Below are 21,431 nucleotides of genomic sequence, written 5' to 3' on the forward strand. Positions count from 1 at the left end.
TTGCCACAACTTTGGAAGTATGCATGGGGTCATTGTCCATTTGGAAGACACATTTGCGATCAAGCTTTAACTTCCTGACTAATGTCTTGAGATGTTGCTTCAGTATATACACTGCTCAAAAAAATAAAGGGAACACTGAAACAACACAATGTAACTCCAAGTCAATCACACTTCTGTGAAATCAAACTGTCCACTTAGGAAGCAACACTGATTGACAATAAATTTCACATGCTGTTGTGCAAATGGAATAGACAACAGGTGGAAATTATAGGCATTTAGCAAGACACCCCCAATAAAGGAGTGGTTCTGCAGGTGGGGGACCACAGACCGCTTCTCAGTTCCTATGCTTCCTGGCTGATGTTTTGGCCACGTTTGAATGCTGGCGGTGCTTTCACTCTAGTGGTAGCATGAGACAGAGTCTACAACCCACACAAGTGGCTCAGGTAGTGCAGCTCATCCAGGATGGCACATCAATGCGAGCTGTGGCAAGAAGGTTTGCTGTGTCCGTCAGCGTAGTGTCCAGAGCATGGAGGCGCTACCAGGAGACAGGCCAGTACATCAGGAGACGTGGAGGAGGCCGTAGGAGGGCAACAACCTAGCAGCAGGACCGCTACCTCCGCCTTTGTGCAAGGAGGAGCAGGAGGAGCACTGCCAGAGCCCTGCAAAATGACCTCCAGCAGGCCACAAATGTGCATGTGTCTGCTCAACCGGTCAGAAACAGACTCCATGAGGGTGGTATGAGGGCCCGACGTCCACAGGTGGGGGTTGTGCTTACAGCCCAACACCGTGCAGGACGCTTTGCATTTGCCAGAGAACACCAAGATTGGCAAATTCGCCACTGGCGCCCTGTGCTTTTCACAGATGAAAGCAGGTTCACACTGAGCACATGTGACAGTCTGGAGACACCGTGGAGAACGTTCTGCTGCCTGCAACATCCTCCAGCATGACCGGTTTGGCGGTGGGTCAGTCATGGTGTGGGGTGGCATTTCTTTGGGGGGCAGCACAGCCCTCCATGTGCTCACCAGAGGTAGCCTGACTGCCATTAGGTACCGAGATGAGATCCTCAGACCCCTTGTGAGACCATATGCTGGTGCGGTTGGCCCTGGGTTCCTCCTAATGCAAGACAATGCTAGACCTCATGTGGCTGGAGTGTGTCAGCAGTTCCTGCAAGAGGAAGGCATTGATGCTATGGACTGGCCTGCCCGTTCCCCAGACCTGAATCCAATTGAGCACATCTGGGACATCATGTCTCGCTCCATCCACTAACGCCACGTTGCACCATAGACTGTCCAGGAGTTGGCGGATGCTTTAGTCCAGGTCTGGGAGGAGATCCCTCAGGAGACCATCCGCCACCTCATCAGGAGCATGCCCAGGCGTTGTAGGGAGGTCATACAGGCACGTGGCCACACACACTACTGAGCCTCATTTTGACTTGTTTTAAGGACATTACATCAAAGTTGGATCAGCCTGTAGTGTGGTTTTCCACTTTAATTTTGAATGTGACTCCAAATCCAGACCTCCATGGGTTGATACATTTGATTTCCATTGATCATTTTTGTGTGATTTTGTTGTCAGCACATTCAACTATGTAAAGAAAATAATATTTAATACTCCTTACTATTTAAAGAGAATTTCCCCTCTCTGATACAAAAACTCAAGGCAAACATAATATTTTGGAGAACTCTCCCAATTTCTCTGCTCGGAAGAATTAATGCCATTAAAATGGTCTTCCTCCCACAACTGCTCTACCTATATCAGAACATCCCAGTATTCTTACCTAAATCCTTTCATAAAAAACTGGACTCAATTATAAATCCTTTCATCTGGGATTATAAAACCCACAGGATAGGTAAAAAACACCGTTGTAAATCCGAGATGGAAGGAGGATTGTCTCTCCCAAATTTTATATTTTATTACTGGGCCGCTAACCTCCGCGTTGTTACGTTTCTGCTGGATGACGCACTTCCGTTATCCAGCTGGCTTAGTATGCAGCGTGAGGACGGTCACCCCTTCTCTATTGGCGCTGTGATTTTGTCGCCTGCCAATCTGGAGATGTCACTTTATTGTAACAATCCTATTATACATAGCACAGTCCGAATCTGGAAGCAAATTAAAGTCCACTTTGAGCTTAGACCAATGTCATTCATGCTCCCTGTTGCCAGGAATCCCTCCTTTGCCCCCTCTAACCTTGATAACACCTTTGAGTGATGGGGAGAGTTGGGGATAAGTACCATAGGGGATTTATACATAGAAGGGACCTTTGCTTCCTGAGTTGCTGAGGGAAACTTATAATCTTCCCAGAAGTAATTTTTTCAGATACCTACAAATTAGAGACTACGTTAGAAAACACCTCCCAACATTTGGGAATGCTAAACCTTCCATGTTTGACGGATGCATAAAAATATGCCCCACCTCAGATAAACTGATATCGCGTCTATATGATGCTTTTCAATCTGTTAGCACACCTTCTACAGATGCCATCAAGGCAAAATGGGAGGAAGAACTAGGGACTGACATCTCGGTGGCAGACTGGGAAGAGAGCTTGGAGTATATCCACACATGCTCCATTAATTCCAGACATCGTCTCATACAATTCAAGGTATTACACAGGTTACACTATTCCAAAACTAAACTGCATAGGATATTTCCTGATACATCCCCTACATGTGATAAATGTCAGGCTGCGCAGGGTACACTACTCCACTGCTTTGCCCTATGCTCTAGCTTGCATGGTTATTGGTGTGGAATTTTTGGGATCCTCTCTGAAGTTTTGGAGACTTCAATAGATCCAGACCCGCTTCTGATAATCCTGGGAGTATCTGAGTCCCTAAACGGATTAACCAACCCCCAAAAACAACTAATCTCTTACGGTCTCATTTCGGCAAAAAAACTAATCTTGTTGTTTTGGAAAAGGAGGGAAGCGCCCTCTACCAAATTATGGCTCAGTGAATTGGTAAACACTGTACACTTAGAAAGAATTAGATATATTCTGAACAATAAATTATCAACATTTGATCAAATCTGGCAGCCTTTCCTCTCCTACCTGGACGAGTCGGCGCTGTGAATTTGTACTTATTAACTAATTCTCAATTGTAATATTTTAATCTACTATCTAGTTGGGGAGGGGGGGGGGGGGGAACGACATCTACCCTCTTTCTTTCTACATGTCCTTGTTTTGTATGTCGTGTTTTGTATTATTTGTTCTGCACCCAGAACTCTGGGTCTTGTTGTTCCTGTTTGCTCTTTTATGTTTAGATAATAATTGTATACCTGTCTTGTGTGTGTTTAATAAAAAATATTTGAAACAGAAGAAAATAATATTTCATTCATTCATATCTAGGATGTGTTATTTTAGTGTTCCCTTTATTTTTTTGAGCAGTGTATATACAGTGCCTTGCGAAAGTATTCGGCCCCCTTGAACTTTGCAACCTTTTGCCACATTTCAGGCTTCAAACATAAAGATATAAAACTGTTTTTGTGAAGAATCAACAACAAGTGGGACACAATCATGAAGTGGAACAACATTTATTGGATATTTCAAACTTTTTTAACAAATCAAAAACAGAAAAAATATTCAGCCCCCTTAAGTTAATACTTTGTAGCGCCACCTTTTGCTGCGATTACAGCTGTAAGTCGCTTGGGGTATGTCTATCAGTTTTGCACATCGAGAGACTGAAATTTTTTCCCATTCCTCCTTGCAAAACAGCTCGAGCTCAGTGAGGTTGGATGGAGAGCATTTGTGAACAGCAGTTTTCAGTTCTTTCCACAGATTCTCGATTGGATTCAGGTCTGGACTTTGACTTGGCCATTCTAACACCTGGATATGTTTATTTTTGAACCATTCCATTGTAGATTTTGCTTTATGTTTTGGATCATTGTCTTGTTGGAAGACAAATCTCCGTCCCAGTCTCAGGTCTTTTGCAGACTCCATCAGGTTTTCTTCCAGAATGGTCCTGTATTTGGCTCCATCCATCTTCCCATCAATTTTAACCATCTTCCCTGTCCCTGCTGAAGAAAAGCAGGCCCAAACCATGATGCTGCCACCACCATGTTTGACAGTGGGGATGGTGTGTTCAGGGTGATGAGCTGTTGCTTTTACGCCAAACATAACGTTTTGCATTGTTGCCAAAAAGTTCAATTTTGGTTTCATCTGACCAGAGCACCTTCTTCCACATGTTTGGTGTGTCTCCCAGGTGGCTTGTGGCAAACTCTAAACAACACTTTTTATGGATATCTTTAAGAAATGGCTTTCTTCTTACCACTCTTCCATAAAGGCCAGATTTGTGCAATATACGACTGATTGTTGTCCTATGGACAGAGTCTCCCACCTCAGCTGTAGATCTCTGCAGTTCATCCAGAGTGATCATGGGCCTCTTGGCTGCTTCTCTGATCAGTCTTCTCCTTGTATGAGCTGAAAGTTTAGAGGGACGGCCAGGTCTTGGTAGATTTGCAGTGGTCTGATACTCCTTCCATTTCAATATTATCGCTTGCACAGTGCTCCTTGGGATGTTTAAAGCTTGGGAAATCTTTTTGTATCCAAATCCGGCTTTAAACTTCTTCACAACAGTATCTCGGACCTGCCTGGTGTGTTCCTTGTTCTTCATGATGCTCTCTGCGCTTTTGACGGACCTCTGAGACTATCACAGTGCAGGTGCATTTATACGGAGACTTGATTACACACAGGTGGATTGTATTTATCATCATTAGTCATTTAGGTCAACATTGGATCATTCAGAGATCCTCACTGAACTTCTGGAGAGAGTTTGCTGCACTGAAAGTAAAGGGGCTGAATAATTTTGCACGCCCAATTTTTCAGTTTTTGATTTGTTAAAGTTTGAAATATCCAATAAATGTCATTCCACTTCATGATTGTGTCCCACTTGTTGTTGATTCTTCACAAAAAAATACAGTTTTATATCTTTATGTTTGAAGCCTGAAATGTGGCAAAAGGTCGCAAAGTTCAAGGGGGCCAAATACTTTCGCAAGGCACTGTACATAATTTGTCTCCCTCATGATGCCATCTATTTTGTGAAGTGCACCAGTCCCTCCTGCAGCAAAACACCCCCACAACATGATGCTGCCATCTCTGTGCTTCACGGTTGGGATGGGTGTTCTTCAGCTTGCAAGCCTCCCCCTTTTTCCTCCAAACATAACGATGATCATTATGGCCAAACAGTTCTATTTTTGTTTCATCAGACCAGAGGACATTTCTCCAAAAATACGATCTTTGTCCCCATGTGCAGTTGCAAACCATAGTCTGGCTTTTTTATGGCGATTTTGGAGCAGTGGCTTCTTCCTAGCTGAGCGGCCTTTCGGCTTATGTCGATATAGAACTCGTTTTACTGTGGATATAGATACTTTTGTACCTGTTTCCTCCAGCATCTTCACAAGGTCCTTTGCTGTTGTTCTGGGATTGATTTGCACTTTTCTCACCAAAGTACGTTCATCTCTAGGAGACAGAACGCGTCTCCTTCCTGAGCAGTATGGTGGCTGCGTGGTCCCATAGTGTTTATACTTGCGTACTATTGTTTGTACAGATGAACGTGGTACCTTCAGGCATTTGGAAATTGCTCCCAAGGATGAACCAGACTTGTGGAGGTCTACAATTTTTTTTCTGAGGTCTTGGCTGATTTCTTCAGATTTTCCCATGATGTCAAGCAAAGAGGCGCTGAGTTTGAAGGTAGGCCTTAAAATACATCCACAGGTACACCTCCAACTGACTCAAATGATGTCATTTAGTCTATCAGAAGCTTCTAAAGCCATGACATCTTCTGGAATTTTCCAAGGTGTTTAAAAGCACAGTCAACTTAGTGTATGTAAACTTTTGACCCACTGGAATTGTGATACAGTGAATAATCTGTCTGTAAACAGTAGTTGGAAAAATGACATGTCATGTAAAAAGTAGATGTCCTACCCGACTTGTCAAAACTATAGTTGACAACAAGAAATTTGTGGAGTGGTTGAAAAATGAGTTTTAATGACTCCAACCTAAGTATATGTAAACTTCCGATTTCAACTGTAGGTGACCAGACCAGCTATGGCTATTGAAGAGGAACATCTTATTAAAGTAGCTAGGTACCAGGGTTGGGGTCAACTTCAAATCGGGAAGTAAATGGACATTTCTGTTCCAATTTTCCTTTTTTCTTCATGAAATGGAATTGACACCAACCCTGCTGGGTACTTAACCTCCTCGCGATTCAGATGACCCTCTGTATTCCCTTTCTCTTTCTTGCAGATTGAGTCGGAGATGAAGGGCTGTCTGGACTTCCTCCGCTGTGTCTATGATGTCTTTGGCTTCTCTTTCCAGCTGCACCTTTCAACCCGTCCAGAGAAGTACCTAGGAGACATCGCTGTCTGGAACCAGGCTGAGAAGGTAAAATTAAATATGCGTGTCCATGAAATATTCCTGATGTCACATAAAGAAACATAATTTAAAGGAAGAATGCCCCAGGATGTATTTTGAAATGTATGTTAATTGATTCCCTCTGTTTAAAAGCAACTGGAGAACAGCCTGAATGAGTTTGGGGAACCATGGAAACTAAACCCCGGAGACGGTGCTTTCTATGGGCCCAAGGTTTGTATTACAGCAGCTGATATTTCCTTGCTGTATATTTTCTTCACCCCTTCAATTAAATAAGGTCTAGAATTCTCAGGAAATCAATTTAATTAAAGGTTTGTACTTATTATAGCCATGGATATTTCCCTGATAGATATTGCATTTCCCCTTCAATTAAATAAGGTCTAAAACTCCCAGGGAGGAAAACCATGTAATACTTTTGTTGTGCCATTTCAGATTGACATTAAGATCAAAGATGCTATTGGCCGGTATCATCAATGTGCAACCATTCAGCTGGACTTCCAGCTTCCCATCCGCTTTAACCTGACCTTTGTGGGGTGAGTGAGTCACCTAATCAAACTAGTCGTGACACAATGCTGAGTCGGTATCCTGTTATAGGAAGCAAGATTAGTCATTAATCCCTCCTTCAGTATGAGTTCTCACCTGAACACTTTGTACTAGAAAGTGGACTTAAAAGTCCTTTAAATAATTCAATTTAAAGTTGGATTTTTAATGAGGTAGAAAACATTATGAAGCTCTTTAAACAACTGTATAAATTGTATTCAAAAGGGTTAAAAAAAAATTTTTTTTATCTCAATGAGGTTAGTCACATCGAAAACTTTTTTATTTTTTTACCCTTTATCTCGATGAGACTAATCTCATTGAGATAATTATAAATTTTAACCTTTTTGAATATAATTTATATAGTTGTTTATAGAGCTAAAGGTAGAATAAATAATGGTTAAATACATAGTTGTAATTGAGCATGAAGTGGTGCTGTGACTGATATTGATGTTGAATCCTGTGACATGTAGGAAGGACGGGGATGACAAAGGGAAGCCGGTCATCATCCACCGGGCCATTCTGGGCTCTGTGGAGAGGATGATAGCCATCCTCACTGAGAACTACGCTGGGAAATGGTGAGTAGCAAAGAGGACCAATTAATTTGTTGTGTTACATAAGATGCAATCAGATTGGAAAATCAGTCATGTATAAAGATGTTTTTCTGCTCTTAAATGTCTTAATTGTGTGTGTGTGTGTGTGTGTGTGTGTGTATATATAGTGTTTTGATTTGCTACTTATCCAGCCATATTGTGTTTCTTCTCCAGGCCCCTCTGGCTGTCCCCACGTCAGGTGATGTTTGTGCCTGTCAACCCTACCTGTGAAGAATATGCCAAGAGGGTAACCCTAGCCTTCTATTTCCAAAACGTGTCTTCCTTTCATATTTCTACAGTTTATGATCAGGGCCGGATTAAGAAATCATAGGCCTTCCCCCTTCCCGGCACACCATTTTCTGTAAACAAATCTGTGTACCAAGATGCAAATTCAATGCGTGGTAAATTTACTGTTGATGAAAATGCCTCTATAATAAAGCCATAATAACATTTGTCATGTGGCATAGGCTACAGTTGAGCAAAGGCATTTTTAGGATTTCCACACGCAGTGAATTTGTTTTTATCAGGGTCCAAAACAAATCTGCCTTTTACATGACGGAAGACATTAGCTGAATCTTTTTAAATAGCACACAACTGACCAAAATGAGTGGCTACTCTGATTGACAAACTGAGATCAATCTGGTCTTGAATTCAAACAAACAATAACCCAGGCCAATGAAGCGACACGCAGGTTGTACAATATTAGGAGGAAATATATACATACATACAATATATATAATAGGCTACAGTCGGCTACTAAATAAAATGTCCAGTGGCACAGTGACTCAACTAATGATGATTAAACCATAAGCTACACCATAAGCTACTCACGGTGATAGGCTATTGCCACGACGAGCACATCGGCTCTCTCAAGATAAGCTACTTTTAAAAACAGTGGTGCTGTTCGCAAAAAATTAGGAGTTTTTGAGAACAATTTCCTTCTATTGGTTCTACAGACAGATTAGTTTTCACTATTCGGCAGTAAGCAAACTGTAAATTTTTCCCGCAATTGTATTTAGAAATTTGCAAAAGGCAAACCGACAACTGCAACCAACCATAGAAATATAATCCATAGATGGCAGTTCCCATTAGTCAGGACTGGCGTCCATTGCTAGTGTACCAATGAGTTTAACAGTCAAATTGCAGGGTATGAGGTTACAAACCCCTTCTATGGATTATATGTCTATGGCCACAATGCGAAAAGCTGTATATTTGGTGCGCATGCTGCCCAAACTGCAGCCTTCCTGACTGTAAGCACACCGGTAAATGCCCAAATAAAGGAAACACTTGAGTAAAAGTATATAATAGTATATGTTATGGTGTGGGGTACAGTTTATTGGCATGGTTTAGGTCCACTTGTTAAATCTATGCCAAGGCGCATTGTAGCTGTTCTGTCAGCTTGTGGTGGCCCAACACACTTTTAAAACACTTTGTTGGTGTTTCCTTTATTTTGGCAGATACCTGTATGTACATGTGATAAAAATAAATCCAGTTATTTTTTTAAACTATTGATCCTCTATGGCTAAATTATGCTCTGTGGTGTATTTTTAAACATTGAGAGCGGTTCCTGTGGTTGGATACAAAAATGACCTACACTGAACAAAAATATAAACTCAACTATTTAAACGATTTTACTGAATTACAGATCATATAAAGTAAGGATATCAGTAAAATTCAAATGAATTCATTAGGCCCTAATCTATGGATTTCACATGACTGGGAATATATGTGGGTCACAGATAGCTTAACATTTTTTTAAAAAGTAGGGGCGTAGATAAGAGAACCTCCATTTGCCTCATACATTACGACACATCTCCTTCGCATAATCAGGCTGTTGATTGTGGCCTGTGGAATGTTGTCCCAATCCTCTTCAATGGCTGTGTGAAGTTGCTGGATATTGGCAGGAACTGGAACACACTGTTGTACATGTCGATCCAGAGCATCCCAAACATGCTCAATGGGTGAGTATTCAGGCCATGGAAGGCCTTTTATTGTCCCCGCACAAGGTGCACCTGTGTAATGATCATGCTGTTTAATCAGCTTCTGTTAGGTGGATCAATTATCTTGGGAAATGAGAAATGCTCACTAACGGGGACGTAACAAATTTGTGCACAAAATTTGAGAGAAATACGCTTTTTGTGCGTATGGAAAATGTATTTTATTTCGGCTCATGAAACATGGGACCAACACTTTACATGTTGCGTTATATTTTTGTTCAGTGTAATATTATTTCTTTTTTTTGCCTCTTACGGGCTTGGGCACGGCCCTGACTCACACAATTGACCAGTCACATTTATTTATGCAGTTACCCAATAAATGCAGGGTCCCCCAGTTACCCACATGGGCCCCTTACCTCCTCTCCTTCCCCATCTGATGATTAGCAGAGCGGCAGCAGCAGGCTGTCAACACTCATTGAGAGCGGGCTGAGTGGGAGTCCTATTGTGGTTGGCGGTTGCAGCATACATTTTTTGTATAATATGTATTGTATTTTTGTTTTTTGTAAAAAAAAAAACATATATTTGCCTCCTCTTGGGCCCCCCATGGGCCTGGGCCGAGGGGCTTCAGCCCTGAATTAAGATGGCCCTGTTCATGATGCTGCACATTCATCATTCCGTTCATCATGATATTAACCTATGTCTGTTGGCAGTTCCATTTTATCAGTTCATCTTCCAGTAATTTTTTATGATTTCGTATTTAATGAGTGGTTATTCTGTCCTTCAGATGTGTAAACAGTTTGTGGAGGCCGGATTCATGGCAGATGCTGATCTCGACTCCAGTTGCCTCTTAAACAAGAAGATCCGCAACGCCCAGTTAGCCCAGTACAACTTCATCCTGGGTAAGAAGGATTACTATAGGAGATTATTTTTTTGGGGCCATTCATATATTCATGACTTTTACTGTCACAATGTTTGCTAGTATCGAATTTTCTCAGCTGCCAAAAACATGATTGTACTCATCACTACAGAAATGTTGTTGTTGAAAATGTGAGTGTGTTAGGGCAGCTGTGTTTGCTGTGATTTGGCAGTGTGGGGACTGTGCTTTGTGTCTTGGCAGTGGTCGGTGAGAAAGAGAAGCTGACTAACAGCGTGAACGTACGTACGAGGGACAACAAGGTTCATGGAGAGCTGTCTGTCTCTGAGGTGCTGGCTCGCCTGACCCTGTTGAAAGAGTCACGCTGCCGGAACGCTGAGGAGGAGTTCTGAGGAGAGAGGGTGACCACATGGTTCCCAGAAGACAAAATGTTTTATGCCAGATAGTTTTCTCTGTCAACAATAGAAGAACAAAAGAGACATGTTTATGTGAATGCAAGAGGTCTGTGTGGAAAGGATAGACATGGAAAGGGGTAGATTAAATGTATTGACATGTTTGAAAAAATATTATTTTCGAATCAACTGACAGACCCTTTCTGTATTTGGAGTAGTTGAATATGTATGTTTCTTTGATTGTCGAATCAATTTGAAAGAATAGTGTCAGGAAGTGAGAAACAATATTGTTGATAATGTATTTGGTACAGTAGTGCAGGGTTTCTTCAAACTAGGTCCTAAGGCCCCCCCTGGTTTCCCATTTAGTTTGTTGCCCTAGCACCACACAGCTGATTCAAATAATCAAAGCTTTTTGATAAGTTGGTTATTTGAATCAGCTGTGTAGTGCTAAGGAAAAAAACAAAACATGCACCCATGGGGGGCCCCCAGCACCGAGTTTGGGAAACCCTGCAGTAGTGTATGAAAAACCATGCAAGAACATTTTTTTTACACTAATCTGAAGGATAGAATGTGGATGAAGGAAGATGTCATGAGAATTGAGGGTTGAGGGTTGAGGTTAAGCCAAATAAAACACTTTTGGGAAATATTGTGCCTCACCTTTATTTTATTGTTCATTGGAGATGCAAGTAACTTTTTTCATTTGACAAAAAAACTACTTTGACCCTCGAGGTCTCTGCTCTTGAATAATCTTGACGTCAAGTAGTAAATTCATACGTCCCCTTTAAATGGGCGGGTCACAAGGCTAAGAAAGGGATTGAAGTTCATTTACGTTGGCACAATGGCTACCGTCAGTCAGATTTGGCCATTTGAGAGAAGACGCTACCTAAAAGCCCATGGCATCACAACACTGTTATTTTTGGATCTATGTTTGCGATGTGTGAATGGTAAGGCTATGTAACAAAACATATGCTAAAGCGGATTTGTATATACCAGGGCTAGGCATCTGTGATTTATGTTTTTTCTCCCCGCGATACTAGTTAGCTGGCATAACGCGTTACATTAGCTAGCTAGTTAACAAGAGTTTATGGCAAGTATCCACACAATGGTAGTCTACAGCCAATTTACTGTATTCTGTTCCTACTGTATTTTATCTGGCAAGCTAGCTAACTAATGTACAATTGCTCCAGCAACCTGTGTTTATTAGCTTGCTAGCTATAACAGCTCCTCCCCCTTATATGCCAACTACTGTCTTCCAGGGTACCTGAGCTCCCCACACGTGGGCCAGGAGCCCCCTTACAGCCGAGATGCTCAGCCAGTCATCACCAGCCCGGTGGTTCCTTCTCCATCTGGTAAAATCTCCCCAGGCTCCATCCATGAGATGTTTTTATCATGTTGACACTGACAGTGCCTCTTTGGTATGCGGTTACTGAATGAGGTCCATGGGACAACATATCTTGTGAATTATTTTGCAGCATCTCCAACTGATTCAGATGGCTATGCTGCCAACTGCCCCAGTGGGGGTCAATGCAACAGACTGCCTGCTGACTGCTTCAACTGCAGCTATCATCACAACTGTAGCTATGGCAAACCAGCGTCTTTCTCTTGCAAGGCCAAGAGAGGAGTCCACTGCACAGTGAGTTCAGTTCGCCAGTTGGACACAGATTGTTCTTGACAAAGAACAAGGAGCTACATTTACAAAGAAAGTATGTAACTGTAGCACTTTGTCATTGTGCTGTTGATGCTTCAGAATGCTGTTTATTTTTCTCTGCTTGCAGGTGGAGTCGGGGAAGCAGCAGACCAACTTCTCCCTGTCCATCACGTGCCAGTTCTGCTGGCAGCTGGACCTGTCTCAGTACAGGTGCTCCAACTCAACCAGCTGTAGGACCGTTGCCTGCCCTCGCAAACGCTACAACGCCACCTGCCAAGTACTGGACCACGTACACTGCTTAGGTATACACTTACTGTACAGTGTGTCTGGTTCATTATTATTCAGATACATACACACCCCTCCATATGTATTTGGATAGTTATTATACACTGCTCAAAAAAATAAAGGGAACACTGAAATATTCTTATTAACAATTGTTTTTACATAGTTGAATGTGCTGACAACAAAATCACACAAAAATGATCAATGGAAATCAAATTTATCAACCCATGGAGGTCTGGATTTGGAGTCACACTCAAAATTAAAGTGGAAAACCACACTACAGGCTGATCCAACTTTGATGTAATGTCCTTAAACAAGTCAAAATGAGGCTCAGTAGTGTGTGTGGCCTCCACGTGCCTGTATGACCTCCCTACAACGTCTGGGCATGCTCCTGATGAGGTGGCGGATGGTCTCCTGAGGGATCTCCTCCCAGACCTGGACTAAAGCATCCGCCAACTCCTGGACAGTCTGTGGTGCAACGTGGCGTTGGTGGATGGAGCGAGACATGATGTCCCAGATGTGCTCAATTGGATTCAGGTCTGGGGAACGGGCGGGCCAGTCCATAGCATCAATGCCTTCCTCTTGCAGGAACTGCTGACACACTCCAGCCACATGAGGTCTAGTGTTGTCTTGCATTAGGAGGAACCCAGGGCCAACCGCACCAGCATATGGGCTCACAAGGAGTCTGAGGATCTCATCTCGGTACCTAATGGCAGTCAGGCTACCTCTGGCGAGCACATGGAGGGCTGTGCGGCCCCCCCAAAGAAATGCCACCCCACACCATGACTGACCCACCGCCAAACCGGTCATGCTGGAGGATGTTGCAGGCAGCAGAACGTTCTCCACAGCGTCTCCAGACTCTGTCATGTCTGTCACATGTGCTCAGTGTGAACCTGCTTTCATCTGTGAAAAGCACAGGGCGCCAGTGGCGAATTTGCCAATCTTGGTGTTCTCTGGCAAATGCAAAACGTCCTGCACAGTGTTGGGCTGTAAGCACAACCCCCACCTGTGGACGTCGGGCCCTCATACCACCCTCATGGAGTCTGTTTTAAAAAAAAATATTTTACCCCTTTTTCTCACCAATTTCGTGGTATCCAATTGTTGTAGTAGCTACTATCTTGTCTCATCGCTACAACTTCCGTACGGGCTCGGGAGAGACGAAGGTTGAAAGTCATGCGTCCTCCGATACACAACTCAACCAAGCCGGACTGCTTCTTAACACAGCGCACATCCAACCCGGAAGCCAGCCGCACCAATGCGCCGGAGGAAACACTGTGCACCTGGCCACCTTGGCTAGCGTACACTGCGCCCAGCCCGCCACAGGAGTCGCTGGTGCGCGATGAGACAAGGACACCCCTACCGACCAAGCCCTCCCTAATCCGGGTGACGCTAGGCCAATTGTGCGCCCCACGGACCTCCCGGTCGCGGCCGGTTACGACAGAGCCTGGGCGCGAACCCAGGGACTCTGATGGCACAGCTGGCATGGAGTCTGTTTCTGACCGTTTGAGCAGACACATGCACATTTGTGGCCTGTTGGAGGTCATTTTGCAGGGCTCTGGTAGTGCTCCTCCTGCTCCTCCTTGCACAAAGGCGGAGGTAGCGGTCCTGCTGCTGGGTTGTTGCCCTCCTACGGCCTCCTCCACGTCTCCTGATGTACTGGCCTGTCTCCTGGTAGCGCCTCCATGCTCTGGACACTACGCTGACAGACACAGCAAACCTTCTTGCCACAGCTCGCATTGATGTGCCATCCTGGATGAGCTGCACTACCTGAGCCACTTGTGAGGGTTGTAGACTCCGTCTCATGCTACCACTAGAGTGAAAGCACCGGCAGCATTCAGAAGTGACCAAAACATCAGCCAGGAAGCATAGGAACTGAGAAGTGGTCTGTGGTCACCACCTGCAGAACCACTCCTTTATTGGGGGTGTCTTGCTAATTGCCTATAATTTCCACCTGTTTGTTGTCTATTCCATTTGCACAACAGCATGTGAAATGTATTGTCAATCAGTGTTTCTTCCTAAGTGGACAGTTTGATTTCACAGAAGTGTGATTGACTTGGAGTTACATTGTGTTGTTTTAAGTGTTCCCTTTATTTTTTTGAGCAGTGTATATACTCCAGCATTTTGGACTTGGGATCAAGTGTTTCATGAGTCAACAGTCCAAAAGTATGTCACCTTTTATTTAAGGGTCTTTTCATACATATATTTTACCATTTATAAATGAAAGCACATAATGTATGTAGTCCCACCCATGTGAAGGAAGTATTTTGTCAAATGTTTAGTATTTGGTTCAATATTCCTTGCATGCGATGACTACATCAAGCTTGTGACTCTACAAACCCCTCGAATGCATTTGCAGTTAGTTTTGGTTGTGTTCTGGGTTATATTTTGTCAAAGTAACTGAATGATGATTTTCTTTCTGAGTAGATAAGATACTTCTAAACACAATTAATCCTGATAATGCCATTATTAAGAAAAACCATGAATGAATCATGAATAATGAGTGAGATGGCATTCAGAGGCTACAACAAAACATGCTAAACTCTCACCATTACCAATATCTGGGGAGAATAGTATTTTTTGGGGGGGTATGCTCTTTGTGCCTCTAACCTTCTCACTCATCATTATTCATAATTGATTCAAGATTATCTATAATCATGTTAGCATCCACATGAATGTAGAAGTGTTCAGAAACATCTTCTATTCTTACTTACAATAAAAGTGATTCAAATGGCACAAGACATTATTCACCATTCAGTTCCTATTAGGCAAAACAAACCCCAAACGCAGTTTTTGAGTCACAAGCTTGATGTAGTTTTGGCGTGCACGGAATATGGAACCAAATTCTAAACTTTTGACTACACTATAAGTTAGTTTGTCCAAATACTTATGACTCCTTCAAATGGGGGGACTAGTTACAGGAAGTGCTTTAAGACCAATATGTATGAAAATACCCTCAAATAAAACATTCTATCTCAAATCTAAAATACTGGAGTATAGAGCCAAATGTTTCACTGTTCAAATGCATATGGAGGGGCGTGTATACTGCCCAAATGCATATGGAGGGGAGTATATACTGCCTGTCTTTTGTTCTCAGGTAAAAGAGTATTTCAGAAACGTTTGTACTGCAACTGGACAGGAGGGTACAAGTGGTCTACAGCACTGGCACTCAGGTAAAACTCCTGCACAAGCATACGGTCAAAACCTCTTAAGGATCTGACCCCTTTTTTCAATTTCTGCCTAAAATGATATACCCAAATCTAACTGACTGTAGCTCAGGACCTGAAACAAGGAGATGTATGATGATTGATACCATTTGAAACTAAACACTTTGAAGTTTGTGGAAATGTGAAATGAATGTAGGAGAATATAACACATTAGATCTGGTTAAAGATAATACAAAGAAGAAAATATGCATTTTTAAAAATGTTTTTTACCAGCTTTGAAATGCAAGGCAAAGGCCATAATGTATTATTCCAGCCCAGGCACAGATTTTTCCACTAGATGGCAGCAGTGTATGTGCAAAGTTTAATACTGATCCAATGAATCATTGCATTTCTGTTCAAAATATTATATCAAGACTGCCTAATTGTTTTATTAATACATCTAAGTTCATAATTGTGCACTCTCCTCAAACAATAGTGTGGTATTATTTCACTGTAATAGCTACTGTAAATTGGACAGTGCAGTTAGATTAACAAGAATGTAAGCTTTCTACCCATATCAGATATGTCTATGTCCTGGGAATTTTTTTGTTACTTACAACCTCATGCTAATCATATTAGCCTACGTTAGCTCAACCGTCGTGTGTGTGGGGGGGGGGACCGATCCCGTAGAGGATTTATTAAAGGAAGGCTGAAACAAAAAAATTTTATCTGGTTGAAAACGGCTTATGTGGCATCGATATTAGTCAGAAACATTTATTTTGGTGCCAAAACTGACCACAAAGTGTAAATAGGACAGCATTTTAAGTCAGTATCTTACAAAACTGAGATTTGTGAGATTTACAAAATCAAGAACAACAGTGTTTTCCTTGGGTTCGGTTTAGATTTCAATTCTGTCCACACAGGACTGCTGTCTGGCACGGCTTGCAATACTCAAATCATCCAGAGCACAGGTGCATGTGTGCTGCAGTGCATGCTATCCAATCGTAGCAGCAGAATCAACCTACAGCCCTGCCCATTTCTTTACAGACAGCAGAACTACCAATAATTGACAGTCTTGGGTTGAAAGAATAAGACTTATTCATCACTCAAATCTCGTAAGGACAAAACAAGCCGTGATGATTGTACACGTTGACTTGCCACCCTTTGTCAACACCAAGAAGGTGGTCTACTGCTTACGGCCGACATTCAATATGGTGCGCCTTCCCGCTTAGATGTCCATGTCTTCTATGCTCTTCACTGTTACCAGTAGAATCCCAGTTGTGTTATTGTTGTGTTTCTATCTACAGCATTACACTAGGTGGATTTGGGGCTGACCGGTTCTATCTAGGCCAGTGGAGAGAGGGTCTGGGCAAGCTGTTCAGTTTCGGTGGCCTGGGCATCTGGACCCTGATTGATGTGCTGCTGATTGGAGCGGGCTATGTGGGGCCAGCCGATGGCTCCCTCTACATCTGAGACCTGTGATTGATGCCCACTCCACAGGCATGATGGTTGTAGAGTTAATACCCTCTCCATTTCAGTTTAGACTGTCTGACTGTAAAGATCCACACCATGGAGATGCCATCCAATTATCACACCATCTGCTTGCCCAAACTCCCACTGTCTGCAAAGACTGACTTCTTGTCCCATCTGCCACCAGTACAGCTTCAAGGTCAGCCTTGTCAGGTCCGCCTCTAGATCATCAAGCCCAAGCATCCTTCACTGATATACTGTAATACAATCTGCACTGAGCATCGTTTTGGAGTTGTTTGGTTAATGGTGATTAGAGTTGGTCAGGCTGATATGGACTGACTGGAGAATGGGAGGTAGGGACAGTTAAGCAGTGCTTGGAATTATATTATGGCCACCTATGGCCATAACAATGGCCACCTATGGTGCTCCATGGTCATGCATAGGAGACCAGTAACCATGGCTACAGAACACAAAATGGACTTATTATTATAATACCGATAACAGAAACAAAAAGTGCTTGGAAGAAAAGCAGTGTTTCTTCCCTGTAGGTTTTGTTAAAGCATGTGGCACCTGCTAAGTGTGGTGGACGGTAATGTGCATCGGTGGATAGCAGATCAACCTTTCAGTGTTCTGTCTGCAAACCAACCAGCAAAAGAGTACTTGAACGGTTATTTTCTTTGGAGTGTAACATTGCAACATGAATGTCAGATTGCTTGGTTGAAAATGTGGTTGAGATACAGATTTGGGGAAATTACATGGTTATTATGGCTGGGGCTTATATTGTGTATTTATATTTATTGCATTGTGAATGTGCACCACAGGAGGCTGTTGAGGGGAGGACGGCTCATAGCAATGGCTGGAACGGCATTAAACGCATGGAAACCATGTGTTTGATGTATTTGATACTGTTCCGCTCCAGCCATTACCATGAGCCCGTCCTCCCCAACCTTTTGTGATGTGCACCAATATGCATATGTCAGATTTCAGCATTACATGGTGTAACGGATGTGAAACGGCTAGCTAGTCAGCAGTGGTGCGCGCTAAATAGCGTTTCAATCGGTGATGTCACTTGCTCTGAGACCTTGAAGTAGTGGTTCCCCTTGCTCTACAAGGGCCGCGGCTTTTGTGGAGCGAGGGGTAACGATGCTTCGTGGGTGACTGTTGTGTGCACAGGGTCCCTGGTTCGCGCCCAGGTATGGGCGAGGGGACGGTCTAAAGTTCTACTGTTACAATGGCATTGCGCTACAGCTCTGCATGCCCAAAACACATCTGTTCTCGTAAAGCTGTGCAGGCTTCAACTAGGTCACTAACTGGTTCAGAATGGTTTTAGTACTAGTTTTCAAAGAACTTGAACAGGTTTTTTTCTTCATCACTAATCGCCCAGCCCGAATGGTTACGATATGTAGCCTCCCATATCCAGAGCTTGAGTATGTGTGCTGCACAAACTGGTAACCTATATTTCTGGTGAAAATGTGTTCATGTTCTGGAGGTAGGATTTGTTTTTTTGGAACACTGTAATGACAATGTTTGAGAATTGTAAATATTAAATTTGTGAAATATTATTGAACTTTGTGCCTTATTGTCTTCAGCCTGCTGTTAGTATTGTCTAGTATTATAAGCATACTTGAATAAACAATCATCTGGTATTTCCATGATGATTGACCTAGACTTCACCTCTACATTCTTTCACAGATGCCTGTGCTTTTTCACACAGTAAAATGCCGTGCCACATCTTTGAGGCAGTGCCGCTGGATACAGAAATACAGGCCTACAGAAAGATAAACTCACTAACGTAAACCAAGAGCTTACTGACTACTGGTTATGTGAATACATACACCATATAACATACAATTGGTGCTAGCATGTGTCAGCGCTTCTCATTGGCTAATCTGCAGTAAATTTCTCTATACGCTCCCCATCCCCAGTTCCTCACTTACTGTTATGTACCACCTCCAACAGAATAAGTGTTTGGCCCATTGTTTGCGCCGAATTGACTGACCGCCACCTCTACATTTTGGCTGGCAAGGCTACCCAGTTAGAATAATAAATGCCAGTCATCCTCACTATGCCATATATCTCACTGAGCATGAATACAACCTGTAAGTAATAGTTTCATTTTGGGTTATGTATTTTTAACCAAACACTTCTTAGTTGAGGCTGACGTGTATCTCAATGAGTAGCATCTTAAAATACAACAGCAATAGAACCACCATATCACCTAGTCATTTCCGATTAAAAACATATCAAAACTAGACTGTCCAATTGATGATACGAGACAATCAGTACTGAACAGAACAGGGTAATTCTTTAATTAAATGAAAGCAGTCTTACTGGGTTAATTGACATTTATGGAAACATTGTGAATATCATTACTCCTATGAGCACGTGAGTTCTCTTAAGTAATAGGACAGTCATGTTCAAATTCATTGAGAGTCAACAATCCTAAGTGAATCTGAACACAACTTCCATTGTGGTGAAATCCCCTATGATTAGTTTAGAATTGTTAATCGCGAGTGATGAAGACAAAAGACTATTAATTTATTCCTGTCTTATGCAAGAAACAATTAGTTTGGCATTTCACTGGATCTCCCAGCAACAGGCTACTGGTTCCTAGGATGTTATACAGTACACTGAACAAAAATATAAATGCAACATGTAAAGTGTTGGTCCCATGTTTCATGAGCTGAAATAAAAAATCCCAGAAATTTTCCATAAGCACAAAAAGCTTGTCTATCAAATTTGTTTACATCCTTGTTAGTGAGCATTTCTCCTTTACTAAGATAATTAATCCATCTGACAGGTGTGGCATATCAAGAAGCTACTTAAATACCATGATCATTACACAGGTGTGCCTTGTGCAGGCGACAAAAGGTCACTAAAATGTGAAGTTGTCACAGCACAATGCAACGTCTCCATTTTTGAAGGAGCGTGCAATTGACATGCTGACTGCAGGAATGTCCACGAGAGCTGTTGCCAGATAATTTAATGTTCATTTCCCTACCATAAGCAGTCTCCAATGTCATATTAGAGAATTTGGAAGTACGTCCAATAGGCCTCAACTGCAGACCACGTGTATAGTGTCGTGTGGGCCAGCAGTTTACTGATGTCAGCGTTGTGAACAGAGTGCCTCGTGGTGGTGGTGTATGGCCGGACAACACAATTGCATCTTATCTATGGCAATTTGAATGCACAGAGATACCACGAAGAGATCCTGAGGCCCATTGTCGCACCATTCATCCGCCGCCATCACCTCATGTTTCAGCATGATAACGCAAGGATCTGTAGCTTTTAGTTTGTTTTTTTTGCACCAAAGAAAAGTGAAAGACAAAACAGTACTGATTAAAATAAACAGGTAAAAATGGTGTGCAGTTAAGGTTAGAAGCCCAAAGGGGCTTATATGAAAACCACACCAATAAGTAAAAAAAATAGTTTGTTCAATCAGTTAAGCAAAGCATATGAATAATTGCACATAATATATACTCAGTAAACAAGAAAAAACATGTGATTATGTGAGTGAGGCTACATGGAGGGATTATTGGGTAGTTTGGTTCATCAGGCTGACCGGATGAGGTTTTGGCAATGTGAAGGTAAGAATTCCAGAGTATGGGACCTCTGTATCTGATAGTTAATTCTCTATGTGAGGTGAAGGTTATTGCAGTGTATTGTGTTATATAGATGTCAGAATTAATCTGAAAGAATCCATTGAAGGGTTTCGGTAAACTGTGTGGGAGGTATACAATTCCTAGAAGCTAAAAATGTCAATTTCTACCATGGCATGCATACTCAGACATGTCACCCATTGAGCATGTTTGGGATGCTCTGGATTGATGTGTACAACAGCGTTTTGAAATTCCCACCAATTTCACACAGCCTTGAAGAGGATTGGGACAATATTCCACAATCAACAGCCGAATCAACTCCGCATGAGAAATGGTCACATCAGATACTGAATGGTTCTCTGATCCACACTACTTGAAAAAAATATTTAAATTGTGACCAGATGCCTATCTGTATTCCCAGTCACATGATATCCATACATTAGGACCTAATTAATTTATTTCAGTGGACTGATTTTCTTATATGAACTGGAACTGAGTAGTTCTAACTTCCAATAGTCATACAGTAATTAATAAGTTGATACATGTAGTATCTTGCTAAAGCTGGATCACACATCTGATTTCATAGCATCCCAGC

At 42.4% G+C, this 21,431-nt stretch overlaps 2 protein-coding genes across 5 annotated transcripts in view; both read left to right on the top strand.

Annotated features, from left to right (window-relative positions):
- LOC110526575 (threonine--tRNA ligase 1, cytoplasmic) overlaps positions 1-11,338 on the top strand; it is a 21,764-nt gene extending 10,426 nt beyond the window's left edge. For 2 of the 4 annotated variants that reach the window (XR_016496870.1, XR_016496871.1), the window contains 8 exons: positions 6,023-6,075; positions 6,236-6,373; positions 6,497-6,574; positions 6,794-6,894; positions 7,372-7,476; positions 7,666-7,738; positions 10,213-10,327; positions 10,546-11,338. Coding sequence is in view for 2 of the 4 variants with exons in the window: in XM_021607658.3 (XP_021463333.2) it covers positions 6,236-6,373; positions 6,497-6,574; positions 6,794-6,894; positions 7,372-7,476; positions 7,666-7,738; positions 10,213-10,327; positions 10,546-10,694 (759 nt within the window). In the remaining 2 variants the exon portion in view is untranslated. The remainder of the gene's footprint in view (positions 1-6,022; positions 6,076-6,235; positions 6,374-6,496; positions 6,575-6,793; positions 6,895-7,371; positions 7,477-7,665; positions 7,739-10,212; positions 10,328-10,545) is intronic. The other 2 variants (XM_021607658.3, XM_021607659.3) reach the window with 1 other exon arrangement.
- Positions 11,339-11,481: 143 nt separating this feature from the next.
- LOC110526576 (TM2 domain-containing protein 3) lies at positions 11,482-18,804 on the top strand. Its single transcript, XM_021607660.3, has 6 exons — positions 11,482-11,638; positions 11,951-12,043; positions 12,167-12,327; positions 12,470-12,644; positions 15,719-15,794; positions 17,075-18,804. Exons 1-6 carry the CDS (start codon positions 11,533-11,535, stop codon positions 17,238-17,240), a joined length of 777 nt encoding a protein of 258 aa, XP_021463335.1. The 5' UTR covers positions 11,482-11,532; the 3' UTR covers positions 17,241-18,804.
- The last annotated feature ends 2,627 nt before the right edge of the window (positions 18,805-21,431 follow it).

This window comes from Oncorhynchus mykiss, chromosome 6, assembly GCF_057628025.1.
Source record: "Oncorhynchus mykiss isolate SJ-2025 chromosome 6, ASM5762802v1, whole genome shotgun sequence".
NCBI classification, from domain to species: Eukaryota; Metazoa; Chordata; class Actinopteri; order Salmoniformes; family Salmonidae; genus Oncorhynchus; species Oncorhynchus mykiss.

What these genes read in the sequence shown, in the direction of transcription:
- LOC110526576 (XM_021607660.3), top strand. Translation starts at nt 11,533, where the DNA reads ATGGCTACCGTCAGTCAGATTTGGCCATTTGAGAGAAGACGCTACCTA. An exon ending in AGAGAGGAGTCCACTGCACA is followed by an intron (nt 12,328 to 12,469) that starts GTGAGTTCAGTT and finishes CTCTGCTTGCAG; the next exon opens with GTGGAGTCGGGGAAGCAGCA. An exon ending in GGACCACGTACACTGCTTAG is followed by an intron (nt 12,645 to 15,718) that starts GTATACACTTAC and finishes TTTTGTTCTCAG; the next exon opens with GTAAAAGAGTATTTCAGAAA.